This window comes from Bos mutus, chromosome 8, assembly GCF_027580195.1.
Source record: "Bos mutus isolate GX-2022 chromosome 8, NWIPB_WYAK_1.1, whole genome shotgun sequence".
Classification (NCBI taxonomy): Eukaryota; Metazoa; Chordata; class Mammalia; order Artiodactyla; family Bovidae; genus Bos; species Bos mutus.
In genome coordinates, this window is record NC_091624.1 from 49,411,232 (window position 1) to 49,430,206 (window position 18,975).

The window sequence follows — 18,975 nt, forward strand, 5'->3', positions numbered from 1 at the left end:
TTACAAAAAAAAAACAAACAAAAAAACGACAACCTGGGGCTGGGTAAGCAGGATGACAGAGGAGGAGCAGAGACTCCCTGCTCACCGCCTACCCTTCTGCCTGCCTTCTCATTAGTCCTCATGGCCAGCAGGCAGCAGAGTCACCTCAGTTGTTGTGAAGACTGCTTTGGGGGATGTGCACGGGCCACTGATCTCCTGCTCTGCTGCATCTTGTACAATGCTCCACTGCATCTGGGAAGTTGCATTCCCTGAACTCTTAGGCCTCCTTGTGTCCCACAGGCCATTCAGGTGGGAAAATCCCTAGACCTTCACAGAAGCCACTAGGCAAAAGAAGTATTGCTAGTCCCATGATAAAGATGAGGAAAGGGTACAGAGAGCCTGCTCTTCTGGGTACAGAAACAACCAGAACCAGGGAAGGTGAGGCTTCTTCTGATGAAAGACAGTGCTTTATGGGTGGTAAATCAACGCACAGGGTACCTGGTGTGTAGGCAGGGTGTTGGTGAGGTTCTGAGACTCATGGAGCCAGAGGCAGTGCTACCCCCGCTCCCTAAGGATCTGCTGGCCAGAATGGTGTCTCCCAAGTGCTCATGAGAGATTAGTGTGTCGGAGACCTCATTTTGAAATTCAAGTTGAACTTGTATAATGTCATTGGTGTTGGCAAAGAGTCCAGGAAAATGGGGAGCTGGAGAATGAACCTGACCTGGGAAAGGGTGTTGTGCCTGAGCACCCTGAGCAGTGTGGGATCTGTGTCCTGCTGTCAGAGCCACGTGCTCTGCTGTCTGTTAGGATCCTGTTTGCTTTTTCATTAATTCAGTACTGGAAGCTGTGTTCAATCCAAGGGACATAGGAAGGACTTACACCTTACTTTCAAGGTGCTTGCATTCTAGTGCACGGAACTCATAGGTAGATCACTGATGAATGCCATGTAACCATCAGTGATTATACTGGACCCATCAGCTTCAAGGCCTTGGAGCTAAGTGGGTCGAGAGGCTCTTAACTCTGTGACTACATGGCCCCAAATGACACTGCAGTTGGTGAATGGGCTCCTTTTGCTGGCTCCTCCCCCCATGTTGTCACTTCCTAGGGAGCAAGTTTCAGGGCTGACATTTCTAATTGCTGCTTCTAATCTGCCGTAAACTGGGAAGAACTAAAAATTACCAGTGGGGACAAAGCTGCCAGAGATGTCCAGGGCTTTGCTTAGATGTCACATTCTCACTGAGCCTGCTCTGACTTCCCTGTGTAAAATTATGATCTCTTAATTTTTCTCCAAAGCACCTATCATTTACATACAGGGGTTTGCTTTTTTGTTAAGTTATTGTCTGCCAGATAGAAGGTAAACTCCATGAAGGGAAGGATTTTTGTTTTCTTCACTTCTGTGCTTGATACATATAGGTCTCAGTAAATTAGTGTTAAGTAAATGTATTCATTTTACATGTAACAAAGGCTGTGTGCCTGCTAAGTTGGTTCAGTTATGTCCCACTCTTTGTGACCCCATGAACTGTAGCCCGGCCAGGTTCCTCTGCCCATGGGATTCTCCAGGCAAGTATACTGGAGTGGGTTGCCATTTCCTTCTCCAGGGGATCTTCCTGACCCAGGGATTAAACCCATGTCTTCTGCACTGCAGGTGGAGTCTCCTGCTGAGCCATCTGGGAAGCCCAACAAAGGAAGAGAACATGGGATTTGACATTGGACAGACCCAAGTTCAAACCCTATCCCTTGCATTTGGCAACTGGTAAGCTTTGGCAAGTCACCTCGCTTCTTTGAGTATTAGTCTTCTTATCTGTAAAATAAGCATTGTAATTTGATCTGTATCATGAAATTACTGTAGAGTTCAAATAAAGTAATGCATGTGAAAACATGGTGCCAATTGTAAACTCTTGTGCAGTACTCTGGCAATAATTCCAAAGGAGAAGGTACTTACTGTTCTGGGGAGTTTATATCTTCTATAGGATCTTTGCATGTTCGAGAGGGCTCTGTTGTGTTCCACTGTAGCTGGGGATTTTGATCGAGGTGATTTTTTAAAACGGCCTTTCCCCCATCTGAATGCAGAACAACAAAATTGCAATAATTCTATTAATTAAAAAAAAAATCAACAATGTATCCATTTATAGGATACTGCCCAAGAAGGGAGAATGCAGAAGAGCCCATCTTCCCTGAGTTCTCTAAGCGCTGGTCCCTGAGCTGCTCTCTTGAGCCCAAGGCAGGGAGCCTAGAAGCTCCCATCCAGGGATGGACACGGCATGCTGGAGATGTGGATGGTGCACCCTGGGACCTCCTTTTCTATAAGAAAAAAGGGAATCAAGTTGACCAATGTAGGTAACATCACTTAGTAATGAGAGGTTCTAATATGAAGGTTCTCTTCTTCGGTGTGTTAGGGATGTAATGACAAAGAAAAAAGGACTCCAAGATTGCCACAGACTGAAAAGAATAATAATAGTAAACTGTTGGTGAGAGTATAAACTGTCATAATCTTTCTGGGAGGTACTGTCAATAAATATCAAACACTTCAAAAAGTATGTTTCTTTTACTCAGAATTTCCACTTTGAGAAACTATCCCAAAGAAATAGTTAACAATCTGTGTGACGATATATACAAGATGTTTAAATCACTATCCTTTACAATATCAGAAAGTTGGAACTAACCCAAATTTGTGCAGTAATAATGGATTTGTTATTTACTAATATGTACAAATGGGGCCTCCAAAGAAATACTGCGTAGCCACAAAACATGATGCTCTCAACCTTCTTTGTACTTCAGAACCACCTGGAGAGGACTAAAGAAATATAAAAACATGATCTTGACCTGAGAGATCTAGATTTATTTGGTTTGGAAAAGAGTTTGGGTGTTTTCTTTTTCTGCTGCAGGGGGCAACCTTATATGTATGTCGTTTTGCATCCACGTGAACACAGTCAATCCTCTTCATTCACGGATTCTGTGTTTGTGAACCTGCTGACATCTGTCTGTAACCCCAGAGTTGAACACCCATGATACCTTCACTGTCATTTGATAGCACACACAGAGCATCAAAAATCTGAGTCACTCTCCCAGCTGAGGTTGAACAAGGCTCTGCCTTCTTGCTTTAGCTCTCATGTTATAAGTATGCTTATTGTGGTCTCTGAAGTACCACATTGTTCACAGTTCTGGGTGTTGTGATGGCGATTATTTCACTGTTTAGAATGGCCCCCTTGCCTAATGCTGAAGTACTGTCCAGTGTTCTGGTCAACCTCTTCTTTTGTGGTTTCTCTGTTTTACAGAAAAGATTCCCCTTCCCCTGCTGAGATTACAAAAGAAACTCTCCTATGGCTTCTTCTGGTACATTCATGGTGTCACTTTCTTATATTTAAATCTTCTATCCATCTGGAATTTATTTTTGGGTAAGTTGTGAGGTAAGGATCTAACTTTATTCTTTTCCAGGTGGCTACCCATTTATCCCAATGAAATGTATTGAATAATTCATTTTTCTCCACTAATTTGAAGTGCCCAACAAGTGCTCAATTCCTTGTTACTTATCTCAGTCTAAACTTTTAACAGTCAACCCTCAATATATAAGAATTTTATAATATTGTTTATAAAATAAAATACTTATTACTTATAAAAAGAAACTAAAGATTTTTCATTGACTTAAACTGATTTTATAAAATTAATGATATATGCTAATGACAGGATGAAAGAATAGAGAAGTATATAAAATGAAATTAATTTTCTCACCCACTCTCCTCACATACTGTCCCTTTCACACAGGTAGATACTGTTAACAATCTGGTGTTTGTTCTACCAAATCTTGTTTAAAAAATGCACTCATACAAACACATATACATACATGTGTGTGCATTTGTGTATATCTTAATTCTGGTCTTCATGGAACTTTTCTTAGAGATCATTCCATATCTGCACAAATAGATTTTTGTTGTTTGGTTACTGAGTCATATCTGACTCTGCAACACCATGGACTATAGGCTGCCAGGCTCCTCTGTCCATAGGATTCTCCAGGCAAGAATACTGGAGTGGGTTGCCATTTCCTTTTCCAGGGGATCTTCCTGACCCAAGGTTCAAACCCACATCCTCTGCATTGGCAGGCAGATTCTTTACCACTGAGCCACCTGGGAAGCCCTGCACAAATAGATACACCTCACTTTTTAACAGCTGTATCATGTGCCTTGTTTGGGGTGTATCGTAATCAATAAAACCACCCCAAATGACAAACAGGTAAGTTAATGCCAGCTTTTCTCACCTACAGGTAGTGTTACAATAAGCACTGTGTGTCTATACCTTTGACCATGTGCGACTGTTTCCAAGAGGCAGCCTCTTGCTAGGGGAATCGCTAGTGAATGAGCTTAACACCTGACATTTAGAGAGTGCCAGACCAACTTCCAAAACATTGCAGGAAAATGTCCATTTCCGTATGCTCTTAGCAACACTAGTGATCTTTTAAAAATTTTTTCCTAAATGTAGGCAAAAAATGGACTGTTGTTCTTCAAGTGGTTGGTGGGACTGAGCGTCATGTCATCTTATAGACTATCCCCTTCCTGTACATTGATGAGGTGTGTTTGAAACTGTAACGTTGGGAGAAGTATGAGTACATTATTCACTAAGAACAGCGTGCCCCTAATCAGAACACTGGGAATACTGGCCATGCTGTGGACACGTGGAGCTGAAACCTAGGGGACTGAGGAACAGAAGCGCCGTGTGTAGGTGGATCCCCAGGTGGGACTCCAAACACTGAACTGTGCTCAGAAGTCATGGGTTTCAGACACTCCAGCTTGGCTTGTGGGACTTCAGACCTGCCCTGCACTGCCCCTCTGAGCCTCAGGGTCTTCATCTGTAAAATATCTCATACCCAGGGTCCCGCCTCCTCCTACCTGTGCTCTCGGTGAAGTTCCCCAGGTTGAGGATGTCGTTGAGCTCTTGGTAGTGGTTCTGTTTAATGTAGGTGGTCTTTTCTGGTGTGTCCTGCAGCTGCATGGTGACCTCTTCCAAGTCTTTGTCCAGCTAGAAGACACAGGCTCCAGCTGAGTGAGAGCTCCTGCCCTGGCCCCAAGTAGGAAATTGAGTTTTCCCAACTCATTGCTATAATCTGGGGGCTCACAAATCTCTAAGAACTCCTGTCAGAGAACGTCTTGAATTGGGCATCGCTGGACCCCATAGCCTGGGCCAAGGGGGCAATAAACTCCTGTCAGATTCTGTCTAGTTTATGTTCCCCCAGCTCTTGTTGCAGCCATAGTGACAGGAGACGGGGCTGCACCATCACGACGTGGCGATGCTCTGAGGGGATGTGGTGGGAAGTGGCAGCCCGGAGAGTTCCTGCACAAGGCAGAAGGGCTCAGGTGGGAGGACGGGGCCCTGATGACCAGCCCTGTGGGAGGTACCTCTGTGATCTTCATTCGCAGGCGATGGTTTTCTGACTGCAGGCCCTCTAGGCGGGATGTGCTTGCTTGGTTCACGCTGGTGACTGAGGTGGAGGTTTTAGAATCTTCTTTCTTCTGATTCTGAGTGAACTGGAATCGTCTGTTCTGAGTTGCTGCGTCTGGGTTTGTTCTCAGAGTGATGAGCTGAAAAGACAAAGGAGGGCTGAAAAAAGGACTCTTGGGTCCATACTTCCCCCATGTCCATCCAGCTGCTTCCAGGGGTCCTGTGCCGGAGGCAAGATGGGACCCTGGGAACCACACAGTCTGGGAGTCTGGAGCCCAGGCTCAGGCTTTCTCTGTCCTTTTGTTTTGTTTGTGCCCTTGGGCAGGCCCTTCCTTTTGCTAGGTCTTGGTTTTTTCCTTGCTCCTAGATGTCTGGTCTCCGGACCCTGATTGCATGAGAATCCCAGCCATCCTGCAGAGCCCACCCAGTGCCCCTTAGCCTCAGTCCAACTGAGCCTCATTCTGCCTTAGGCCTTACTCCACACAGAAAATAAAAACAGGTGTAGGCGACAGCTGTGAAGACAGTACGCAAGCTTGTGCTTGTTAGAACCATGGCCACAGCCTCTGTTCACCAGGACCTCATGGTTCAGAGGCAAGGAGCATGGATGGAGAAGGGATCTTCACCAGGCCAGAGTGCTCACCATGCTGCTCTGGGCCTGGGCTTGGATCCGTGGAGGGTCTTTGGAAAGATGGTGAGGATAAAGGAAGTCTAGGGAGAAGGAATGGCAAATGCAAACACAGGGAGGCCTGGGGCTCAGGGTGCTGATAGAGAAGGGCAGCTGTATGGTGGACAGAGTTCTTTGGGAGAGACAAAGAGATCCAATGGTCCTGGAAGGCAGTCCCGTGTTGGGGACTCGATCCTGGAGCCAGGAACGCAGTGAAGAGCTATAGAGGGTGAAAAAGCAGAGTGAACCGATAAAAGCTGGGCTTAGAATCATCTGGCATCTCTACAGGGTGGAGGGGAAGTAAGAGTGCAGGCAAAGAAGCTGTGGTGTTAACCTGGAGCCTGGGAAGGTGTTTACAGCTAAAGGAAGGAGTGTCTGCCAGAGGCATTCTAGAACAGAGCTGACACTGCCTTGCCCAGGAGGCCACAGGAGCCGTGGGACCCCAGTGGTCTCTCTCCCCCTTTTCTAAGGCAGATGCTCCCTAACTTGGGTCAATGGCTTCTCAGCTGTTTCTGTTTCCTGCTCCTCCTCTTATTCTTGAAGGTCAGGTTTCCCTCTATACAGATCAGCCTAGTGCAGGGGTCAAGGCCTCTGGTTCACCTGCCCACTGCTGGATAGGATAATGTTTGGAAAATATCTCTCAGGTCAGCCCTGCAGATAAATGAAAAATATAAGTGGTTATTAAAAATGGTTATTCCTTTTGATCCACTAGTACTACTTCTGTGACTCCACCTTAAGGTTATAATTAGAAATAAGGAAAATGTATTATGTAGAAAAAAAAGTTCATTTATAATATAAAAATCTGGAAGAAATTGTAATACTCACCAATAAGGGATCAAGTGGATGAGTAAATTACAGTACTTGCCCTCAATTATGATTATAAACTGTGGGACAGTACAAAGGGCAGAAGTTAAAAAGGCAAACTACAAAGTGTACGATAATTGTAGCTATATCTGAAAAAGCGTCTCTGTGTAAATCATTTAAAAAAAAAAAAGACTGTTCATCAGAAATACTAACAGTAAAAAAACCAAACCATAATATTAACAGTGATTATTTTGGGGCAGCAGGACTATGTAAGATTTCTGAAAAATCTGGTTTTGCTTTTCTGCATTTTCCAAACTTCCTGTGATGTTAACTGTGGTCATTATTATTATTATTTTTTAAGTGCATAAAACTTTCAGAAAGCGGAAGAAACATGGCAATCCCCTTGTGAGGGAGCCAGAGGCCAGATGCCGGGGAGGTGAGGGTGGGCTGTCGGCGGCTGCCCCATACCTTCGGCACGAACACCAGGCAGAGGGTGATGGTGCTGCAGAAGATGATGACCAGGGCCACAATGCAGAACTGCACGTTTGGCTGGTCCCGTGTCAGGAAGGACACGGCTGCCCCAATGATGCACATGATCCCCACGTTGTAGACGCTCATCCCGATGTACTTGCTGTCGTTGAGCGCGGGGATGCTGACGTTTCGGGTCTCCCAAGCTAAGAAACAGCCGAACAACTGGAACAGTGAACAGAGAGGGGAGATGGTTGTTAGCAAGTGGCGGCATGCGCTCCTGCTCTGAGAAGCGACAGAGCTGAGGGTTTTTCTGTTACTCCTGCCTACGCTGCAGTAAGGGCCAGCGGGATTGCTGCTGGCCAGGTCTTTTGGATCTCACAGTCTGTCCCCACCTGTGGCCCTGGGTTGAGTCCTGCCTAGGAAATGCAGAGTGGGGTGTTACACTGTCTGTTCTCCTTTTACTTCCACCACTGGTTTACACACAGGTTCACAGGAGGCCTCAGTGGGAAGGAATTTCAGACACAGTCTCAACCACATCCCCTCCCTTTACAGAGAGCCGGGAGGCCCAGAAAGGAGGATGGGACTTGCCCAAGGCCACAGAGCAACACGGTGATAAAAGTGGACTGTCTCTAGACAGTCAGGCAGGTCTTTTTCTCTTAAACCAGGCAGAACTCATGTGTCTAGGACTTGTGTTATCCTCCAATGCACCGAGCCACCAAGAATAGTGAGACTCCATTTCCTAGTTGTCCTTGAAGCTAGGTACGGCATATGACTGGGTTCAAGACAGTGGTTCAAGAAGTGGTGTGTATAAGCTCCAGGAAGTGTCTTCAGAGGAGAAGGCTATTCCTCTTCCACCTTCTTAGTAGATGGAGTGGAATGTGATGGCAGGAGCTTAAGCAGTCATCTTAGACCATGATGTGGAAGTTGTATGATGAAGGTGAGGGAGACGAGATCCAAAGGGCTCAGATTCTAGGAGCCTCCATGCCAGCCCTTTTGCTTACCTGAGAGGGAAATTATCTATTCTTAAACCACTATTATTGTGAGTTCTCTGTCACTTGCAGTTCTGAAAAGTGAAAGTGTTAGTCACTGAGTTGTGTCTGACTCTCTGTGACCCCATGGGCTGTAGCCTTGCAGCCTTCTTTGTCCATGGGATTCTCCAGGCAAGAATACTGGGGTGGGTTGCCATTCCCTTTTCCAGGGGATCTTCCCAATCCAGGGATTGAACCCGAGTCTCCTGCCTTGCAGGCAGATTTTTTACCATTTGAGCCACCAGGGGAAGCCCTCACTTAAAGCTCTATTCCTGACTAGTACATTTCCAACAGAAATGAACAGGATAGAAGTCAAATGTGATCTGAAGTAGGATGTGCTCTGAAGTACGCTCATCCCAATGTACTTGCTTTCATTGAGCATGGGGATGCTGATGTTTCAGGTCTCCCAAGCTAAGAAACGACCGAACAACTAGAACAGTGAACAGAAAGGAGAGATGGTCGAGGGTTTAGCCTCCCCTCTGAGGGTTGGGCAGGTTGCAGAGAAGGTGCAGAGGGGTGCTGGGTGGAACGGTGGGGTGGGCGGGAGAGCTGACCACAGCCATTGAATGGTGCAGGGGCCTTGGCTGGGGTCCAGCCCCTCCAGGAGGCCATCCTACAAAGGGTTCCTTTCCCTCTGGCTTTATCACTGAAGAAGTCTGGGCATCCAACAGCTGCATGAACCAGTTAACATCATCCCAAGGGCCTACACTATCTCATAGGGTTTCTATCCAGATGAAATGAGAGGATGGATGTGAAAGCATTTCATAAGCTGGTATATCCATTATAAGTTAATAATTATTTTGTAATTTGTATTTTTACAACCATAGTTGTTTTCCTCTCCTCTAGGTGTGTTATCTCACAGACTGTTTAATTGTTATTTTTAATTCCAATCAGAATGGGAACCAGAAGCCCAGGAAGCAAGATACTGAGAGAGGGAAGGAAGCCACACTGCTGAACGCCTGCTTCATTCTGGTTTCTTCAATCCTACAGGTGGGTGTGGCTGTCTGCATCCTAGACGGGAGGAAGCAGAGGCCGGGCAAGTCCACAGACCTGCCTGGGTTCTTCTGGCAATGTGCTGCAGGGCTGGATGTGTGTCTGGGTACCTCCTCTCTGCCGCAGAGGCAGACGGTGGCTTAACTTTCCTGTGGGAGGATCTGAGGGTGCAGTGGCCAGTGTCCTGACCCTGAAGGTATTTAGGTGCAGGTGTGTTTTGCACAGGATATGGAGACAAGATTCAAGGGTCAACCCAGGATACGGTCGGATGGAACTGCCCTTTCAAGTCCTTCCCAACCTTAAAATTTGACAGTTGTGTGAGGTGGGCTTGGTATGTGATCTTTGTATAACAGATGAATGGAGTGGAAAGAGTATTGGGTTTGGAGGTTACCAGGTGGCCGCCAGCAAACCCTTGAACATGTTTGAGCCTGATTTTCTGCATCTGCAAATGGAGATGATTCCACACACCTCCCACAGGATATGAACATGCATTGGATGTCAATAGACCGCTGTCAGGGAGCAGGACAGTGGCAGCTGGGAGGCACACTCACAGGTTTGGGGGTTATTCTGCCATTTACCAGCTCAGTGACCTTGGGCAAACCAAGCCTCAACGTCCTCATCAGTGAAATGGGGATATTATTTGTACGTATCTTATATGGTTGCCGTGGGATTGAAATGGTACGTGCCGGGCACTGAGAGTGGCAAAGGGCAAGGGCTTAGTCCTGGGGGTTCTGTTTACTTTTAGGTTGATGGAGACCCCTAGGAGAGGGAGCTCTGCCAGAGAAATATCTCCCCTACTATGCCTGTAGCTCTGCACCTACCATGAGAAGCCCCTTATAGGCATAGACGATGCCAAGCCAGATGGTCATGTGGGTGTTCTCACAGTGCTCCAGGAGAGGCCGGATGGAGATGTCCCGTCCTGCTGGGTCCGGCTGTGTGAAGAGAAAACAGAAACCCAGGGATGGCACTGGACACCCTCCTAACAGGCAGGTCCCTGTTTCATAGCCCATTTCCATCCCATGAGCCACAGCCAGTACTACCATCCAGGAGGCCTTTTGAACCCCATCTCTTGTGTTCCGTGGGGCTCAGCCCTCAGCCAGCATTGACTGCTTTCTGTTTGTTGGTTGTGATTAGCTCTAAACTTCAGTTATCTGAGTTTTTTATGCCTTTCTGACTTGAATCAGAGCGAAGAGAGTAGGGACTGGGTCACTTCTGTGCCATAGGACATAGCATAAGACCTGGCCCAGAGCAGGCATCCACCCATAGCATGTGTTAAAAGAGTGAAGGCAAGAATGAGGCAGAGTCAGGGCAGGAGGCTTCGGGTTTCTCTGGAATTAACTTGGGTAGTTGGAAATGTAGTATCTGGTGGCTAGACCAAGCATGGGGCCTGCCACACCCCTTGAAGGAGACCCTCGTGCCCACCACCTCCATGGAGGAAGCAGTGGTAGCAGCCATGTTATGCACCACATGACGCACTCTGGGCCAGAGCTGATTTTACAAGGGGTAGACCCCTGAACTCAGGCAGCCAATCCAGAGGCTTGTCAGAGACCTATGCACTTTCCTAGTGCAAAGTGCTCTGCCTCAGAGGGGTGGTAGAGAGGATTCAACCCGAGCGTCCTTCTCTGAGGAAAGTGAGCTGAGAAACTCCAGGAGAGAATCAGCCAGATGGTGGTAAGAGGAGAAAAATACAACCAGAGAATGAAAAAATATAAACTGTACATATATTTTTAGTGAGCCATTTGAGAGTTAAGTTTCAGACATCATGGCCCTTCTTCATCCCTAAATAGCATGTATTTCCTAAGAACAAAAAGATTCTCTTATATAACCACAGATACCTACCAAATTCAGGAAATATAATATTGATACAGTATATTATCTAATACACTACCTATTTTTTAATTTTGCTGATTGGTCCAGTAATGTCCTTTTAGGACCCAGTCAAGGACCATGTGTTACATTTACTTATTGTGTCTGTAGTCAGTCTTGGAACCAGCCCTTTATCCTTCAATCTTAAGACCTCAGGAAGCCTAAAAATAAACCCACATACAACTACAATCAATTAATCTTTGACAAAGGAGGCAAAAATATAAAATAGGAAAAGACAGTCTATTCAGCAGTGGAGCTGGGAAGGTAGCTGTATGTAAAACAATCAAGTTAGAACACACCCTCACACCACGCACACAAAAAAACCAAAAAAAATGGCTTAAGACTTAAACGTAAGATACGACACCATAAAACTCAAAGCGAGCAAAGGCAAATCATTCTCTGACATAAATCATATCAATGTTCTCTTAGTCTCTCAAGGCAGTAGAAATGAAAACAAAAATAAACAAATAGGACCTAGTTAAGCTTAAAAATTTTTGCACAGCCAAAGAAGCTATTAAAAACAAAAAAAGCCAGGAAATTCTGTGGAGATCCAGTGGGTAAGACTCTGCACTTCCACTGCAGGTGCACAGGCTTGAGCCTCGTTAAGATCCCGCGTGCTGTGTGGTGCAGGCCAATACCCAAAGAAGCAACAACAAAGACCCCAAAACAGTCTGTGGAGTGGGCAAAAATATCTGCAAGTGAGGCTACCAACAAGGGCTTAATATCCAAAATATATAAACAGCTCATACATACAATTCAAAAACAACGAAAAACCTCCAAACTGAATCAAAAAATGGGTAGAAGACCTTAATAGACATTTCTCCAAAGAAGACGTATAGATGGCTGACAGGCACACGAACAGATGCTCAACATCACTGATTATTAGAGAAATGCAAATCAGAACTACAATGTGGTAGTACCACCTTATACCGATCAGTATGACCATCATTAAAAAGTCTACGAATAACATGCTGGAGAGAGTGCAGAGAAATGGGAACCCTCCTACACTGTTGGTGGGAATGTGAATTGGTACAGCCACTGTGGAAAACGGTATGGTGGTCCCTTAGAAAATTAAAAATAGCATTACTATATGATCCAGCAGTCCCACTCCTGAGCATACACCTGGGCAAAACTATAATTCAAAAAGATACATGCACTCTTATAGTCGCAGCAGCACTATTTACAATAGCCAAAACATAGAAACAACCTAAATGTCCAATGATGGATGGATGGATAAAGAAGATACATATATACAGTGGAATACTACTCATAAAAAAGAAGGAAATAATGCAGCAACATGGATGCAACTAGAAATTATCACTCTTGGTGAAATAAGGCAGAAAGAGAAAGACAAATACCATATGATATCACTTACATGTGGGATCTAAAATATGGCACAAATGAATGTATCTACAAAACAGACACACAGACATGGAGACCAGACTTACGGTTGCCAAGGAGGAGGGTAAAGGGGAGAGGGATGGACAGGGAGTTTGGGGCTGGGAGATGCAAACTATTAAATTTAGAAAGGATAAACAACAAGGTCCTGTTGTATAGCACAGAGAACTATATTCCAATCTCCTAGGATAAACCATAATGGAAAAGAATATTTGAAAGTATGCATATAACTGAGTCACTTCACTGTACAACAGAGATTGGCACAGCACTGTAAATATACTTCAATATAAAAAAGACCTCAGCCCACGTCAGTCTTTCGTGTCACTGGCATTTCTGAAGATTCCAGGTTATTTTGTAGAATGTCTTTCCATTTGGGTTTGTCTGAATGTGCTTTCATGACCAAATTCTGGTTATACATTCTTGGCAGGAAGCCTAGGTAAGTGAAGTTCTCATCTCCTCGGTGTTTCACATCAGGGTCACTTTATGACACTTTGTCCCATTATTGGTGATGTTTGTGATCATTTGGTTGAGATGATGTCTACCAGATCTCTCCACTTCAGAGGTACCTATTTCCCTCTTGTAATTAATAAATAATCTGTGGGAGATACTTTGAGACTGTGTGAGTATCCTGTTCCCCCACAAACATTAGCTCAGTGCTTGCAGCTTCCATTCATGATTCCTATTTTGAGTCATATTACTTTGGTGGCTGCAAGATGGTGATTTCCTAACACTCCATTTAAGTACTTGGCAATATACTGTTAATAAGATATTTCCTTTCCTGCCACTCATTCATGTATATCAGTATAGACTTATGATCCTTTTAGACTCAGTGTTTTATAATCCATTACTGTTATTCATTTTGTTTGAAATTTTCCAGATTTGGCCAGTAGGGAACCCCTTCATGCTGCCTCCTGTGGTTTTTCAATATGTCCTCATAGTTTTTTGGGAGCATGTTCCTACTTCTAGGCATAAGATGTTCCAGGCTCTCCTTGTATTCTCCTTGCTCTAGTCTTGGAATCAGCTATTTTCCTGAGGAGTTCTGGTTCTTTTTAGCAGAGAATAGTATTTAGAAACATATCTGGATACTTGATGTGCTCACTGTTCCTGGGCTATCATTACTTCTACACCCTTTTATCTGTCTTTCTATCTGTCTATCTATCCATCCACCCACCACCACTCTAGCTATCTCTTCATCATCTATCTATAGATATAAATAAAACCCAATACCACTGCTTCTTGCTTACTCTCCCCATTCCATATTTGCATTTTTATTCTCCCTCAGTGAGATCCCTGGTTTCTAGCAACATCAGGATGTTCACCCATTTTCTCAATTCTATAACAGACACAAAATAGTTTCAAAATCGCTACATCCACACACTACCAATAACAAATTTACTGTGCTGAAGATTTCCTTGTAAATTTGTTTGTCTGCAGCACAGATCCCACTGAGGGTATCTCATCAAAGAACTGTGTTCTGGATGTTGCCTTTTAAGGCCCATGATAAAGCCCCACTTTTGAGGGTGAAAAGTAGGCACCCCCAGGGTCAGTCACAAGGAAGAAGGGGCATGTTGGTGGGATCCAGGGATGGGAAAGGTCTTGGTCAGGTGGAGAATGGAAACAGTATTTCTTTTAGCCCTGCTCACTAGATTTGACTTTCAAGGCATGCCATTGTCTGGGTACCTGGGGAAAGATGATGCTCCCACATGGATGCAGGAAGATGGGAGGGATGGGGCCAGTGGACTCAGGCCATTTTGTAACTAGATCATCCAGTGGCATGTTCTCAGGATGATTCCCCTTTCATTGTACCAAGTCACAGAAAGCCTCAGCTTAGCCTCTGGAGTGGTGGCCGTGGGGGCCACAAGAGCCCTCTGCAGTGGTGGCCAAGGGGAAACACCCCAGGGTAAGGTCTAGAGATTTCCTCTCCTCTGCTACCGACCCAGATTCTAAGAGTGGTGGGGGCTTCTTGATGTCCCTTCAGTGTTTAATTGAGGAGACTGGGAAAGGACTTGGCCCCAAGGTCAGTAGTGACCTAATGGCACAAGTGGGTTTACTCCAATGTCTGACAACTAAGCAGACCTCAGAATGAAGAAGCACAGGCCCATTACAGTCTTACGTGAACAGCAAGCCCATTAATGATGGTTGGGTCTGTTGTTCTACAATGGTGATAATTTATGATGAACTCGTAGATTCTGGGTAGAAAGGACTGATTCTGTCATACTCCATTGTTCAATGTAATGAACAGTCCATTCATGGGAAGCTGACAATGACTGCTTGGCTTATATACCCCCATGGACAGAGCCCCTTCCTCCCACTCTTGATGAGATGGCTGCACAGGTTTTCTTTCTTTCTTTTTTATTTTTATTAAACCAGAACCTTCTCCTATACCTCCCACCACTGATATCAAACTCCTGTGTCTGCACGCTCTTCCTCAGGAGGGCAAGATCTAAAGTGAAGCATGTATTGCCTCTCCCCACAACTTGGCCTGGTCCTCCTAAACTGCTTCAATTTACCTTTGATCAGCAAACCTAGAACTGAGCTCAACACTTCAGGTGGTAGGTACTAAGCACCCTTGCTCCAGATCTCCTTGGCTTTCTAAATAACTGCCTTCCATTGGTGATTCACATGTTCCTTATGGTTAGGACCCCCTAGGTGGAGGCTTCCCTAGTAGTCCAGTGGTGAAGGCTCCATGCTCCCAATGCAGCACACCTGGGTTTGACCCCTAGTCAGGGAACTAGATCCCACATGCCGCAACTAAGAGTTCACATGCCACATGAAGATCAAAGATCCTGCCTGCCGCAGCTGAGACCCAGCCCAGCCAAATAAACCGTATCTTTTAAAAAGACCCCATAGGTAGTTTTCATGGAGCTGCAGCTAGCTCTGTCTTTTCCCTTTGGCAACTGGCATTCCAGCCTCATTACCCTTTGCCTTGTCAGTAACCCTCTCCTCGTGCCCTCCATCCTGCTCTGCTCTGCCCTCTTCAAATCCTGAAATTTAAATTCTTGTATCCGGTCTTTCAGCCCCCCATTCACCCCATTAACCGCAAGCATAGCCTTGCCTGCAGAGGTGGGAGGGAAGCATAGAGTTCTGCCTAGAGTTCGAGGGTCATGGTTGGTAGAAATGGTTCTACTCCATCTCCCAGCATGCAGGCACTGATGCAGAAATAAGCCACATGTACCTGCTGGCCATCAGTGTCTCTCTCATGTCTGTGCACACTGGTCACAGATCAGTGATTTGGGGTGGTTTTATGAGTGATGAAGTTTAGGTACTCATGGGGCTAGAGGACAGGGAGTCTGAATACAAAGTCAAATGAGCCCTGCATTGAGTTTCAAAGCAAACATAACAGCCATGCCCTTTCTTGTATGATCCATCTTGACAGTGCCTGGGGCTGGAGCTCAGAATGCTCTGAGCAGTCGCACACTCATTCCCGACCAGGCAACGGTAGAAGGCAGGGGACCTGGGCCATTACCCGAGCGCTTACTTGGTGTCATTGTCGTGCACCAAAGCGCCACTAGAGGGCGCCAAATAACCGTGAGGAGGGTCCGCCGGGCAGCTGAGGATCACCCTCTGCCGGGGGTACAGAGCTACTTCTGAGGCTCCGTGGGGCCACAAGTGGTGAGCTGTCAGTAGCATCCTATGCTATTCGAGAAGGCACTCAACTGGCCTTAAATGAAGCCAGACTTCAGGCACATTGGAGGAACTACCCCTCTACCCCCCCACCGCCCCCCCCCCCCCCACTCTGGGACAGTGGGTGAAGTAGAGTTGGGAGAATATGGCAGGATACTGGGGAAGGAGGGGTCAGAGGGCCCAGGCTGTACCTGACCGTGGCACTCCCCCCGCTTCTAGTGGGCTGGCCATGGAGGCCAGCACCAGGGAGCACAGGGCATTGACCCCTGGGATCTGATGTCAGGGCCTGAGCCAGGATCTCAGGCCCACTTCTCTGTACAGTTGTGGACTGTGTTATTTCCACTAGCCTAAGACTGTTTCCCTTTTCCCAGATGACTGGCCTACAGGAACTTTCAGCTTGCTTTTTCCTCTTTTTTATTTTCCTTCCTTCCTTGTTGTTCACATGGGCAATTTCCTAAGTAATCATTTATTCATTCATTGCATAACTGTTAAGTACTGCACTGCCATCTTCCAGGTAACTGTTTCGGGCATGGGGAAGGCAGGACTGATGACAGCCGTGTCCTCAGGGGGCTTCCATTCTAGTAAGATCAAGACAGTTTCATGAGAGACGACCTCAGAGGGGAATGGGCTGGCCTCAGCCAGTAATAGCCACCCTAACACCAAGAGCTGCCTTGTCCTGAGTGACGAGTGTGCTGGTTGTGGACCTGTGAGCTCTATACATGTTGTCTTGTTGAAGGTGCACAAGAACCTAACAAGGTGTTAACCTCGTTTTACATGAGGAAACATGCGCCAAGAGGTGAAGAAACTTGCCCTAAATCTCCGGCTATTAAGTGTCAGAGCTGAATTCAAATCCAGGTTTGTCTGATTCCCAAACCAATGTTTGTTCTTTCTTCTCTGGGTGAGTCCCCTAACTGGCCCTGCCTCATATTCCAAGGAGACAGTGGGTCTAAACCTGTTCTCTAGACTGTGAGGTACTGCTCAGGGAGAAATGGCTTAATTGCTAAACACTCGACAGGGGCCTCCCTGAAGCCCCCGGAGCTCTGGGAAGGCTGTGCTTTGGTGCTGAGAGAAATCAAGCTGATAAAATGCTCTTTCTGCTTGACAGGGTGCAGTGCCCAGCAGAGCGGCCACGCCTGTCTGTGATGGCCGGAGGCTGCACGTGCTCACACCTGACTCTTGGTCCGGCCGCTGCTCAGCAGGAGGCAGGCAGACGCTGCCCGGGAAAGCCTCCCCCATCTGTGCAGTGAAAGGAGAGCAGCTGGCCTGAGAGTCCCTCTGCATGATGCAATTATTCACAATGTAGGTCAGTGGCCTCTACAAACATCCGGCTTTGTCAGGCTGCACAAGTGGACCAGTAAGGGTCTGAGCATGGCTTGAAACCTTGAGGCCTGGAAGGTCAAAGGGCTGGGTCCTGCTATAGACTCACTGGGTGACCTTGGGCAAGTCCTCGCCTTTTTCTTGACCTCAGTTTCCCATCTGCAAATGAGCCCAGGGGTTAATTTATAGTATAGTTAATGTAAGCCTGAGTAACTGAGAGATGACTCTATTTGTCTTACATCTCACAAGTGTATTTGTCCTACATCCACTCATTCAGAATCGACTTGGCCAGTAGTTCTGTGCCTGCTGTGTACCGCGCACTGTGCTGGATGCTGGGGTCTGGCTGTGTAAGGATGCTTGCCTTCTTGGAGCGTGCAACCCAGGGAGGGCACAGCAATGTGACGAACCACAGGGCACAGGTACAAATAGAGGGGTAAGGGGTGTTCCTGAAGGGAACTACAAGGCTCTGATGGCTACGAGCCAGAGGACCCACTTCAGATCAGGTTGTCAGGGGAGGCTCTTCTGGAGTGGCGACATTTAGTCTGAGATCTGAATGGTGGAAAGACCAGTCAAGTGAAACCCTTGGGGGAGAGCATTCTTGGGAAAAGGAACAGCAAGGTGGCAAGACCTGAAATGGCAAAGACTTTGGCATGTTTTAGGAACCAAAAGGAGGCTGGTATGGCTGGAGTGTAATAAGTGAGGGGCCAGCATTGCTCCTCACTCCTTATATAATGTGCACACAAACCACCCCAGGGTCTTGTTAAAGTCCAGACGGCTCAGTAGGTCTGGGCGGGGCGAATTTCAGGGATTCCCAGGGATTCCCATCAAGTTTCCAGGGATGCTTGATGCTGCTGGTCCAGGACTGGCCTTTGGGCAGCGAGGCCTCAAAGGATCTTAAGCAACAGGATGACATCTGGTCCTCAGCTTAGCAGGCCTGTGGTTAAGAATGCAGACTCCTTCAAAAGGGAACCCTCCTACACTGTTGGTGGGAATGTGAGTGGGTGCAGCCACTGTGGAGAACAGTGTGGAGGCTCCTCAGAAAACTAAAAACAGGATTACCATATGATCCAGCAATCCCTCTCCTGTCCTGATACCCAGACAAAAGTACAATTCCAAAAGATACGTGCACCCCTATGATCACAGCAGCTCTATTCACAATAGCCAAGACATGGATACTACCTAAACGTCCACTGACAGATGAATGGGTAAAGAAGAATGTGGTGCATATACAGACAATGAGCACTGCTCAGCCATAAAAAAGGAAACAATGCCATTTGCAGCAACATGGATGCAACTAGAGATGATCATACCAAGTGAAGTGAGTCAGAAAGACAAGTGACACCTGATATCACTTACACGTGGAATCTAAAATATGGCACAAAGGAACCCATGTATGAAACA

At 46.3% G+C, this 18,975-nt stretch overlaps 1 protein-coding gene across 1 annotated transcript in view; it reads right to left on the minus strand.

Annotated features, from left to right (window-relative positions):
* GABBR2 (gamma-aminobutyric acid type B receptor subunit 2) overlaps positions 1–18,975 on the minus strand; it is a 255,169-nt gene that overhangs the window by 5,580 nt on the left and 230,614 nt on the right. Inside the window, exons 14-18 of the mRNA XM_070374928.1 lie at positions 10,191–10,301; positions 7,346–7,570; positions 5,367–5,549; positions 4,860–4,989; positions 1,922–2,039 (exon numbers count right to left, since the gene is read on the minus strand). Coding sequence (XP_070231029.1) covers positions 1,922–2,039; positions 4,860–4,989; positions 5,367–5,549; positions 7,346–7,570; positions 10,191–10,301 — 767 coding nt within the window. The remainder of the gene's footprint in view (positions 1–1,921; positions 2,040–4,859; positions 4,990–5,366; positions 5,550–7,345; positions 7,571–10,190; positions 10,302–18,975) is intronic.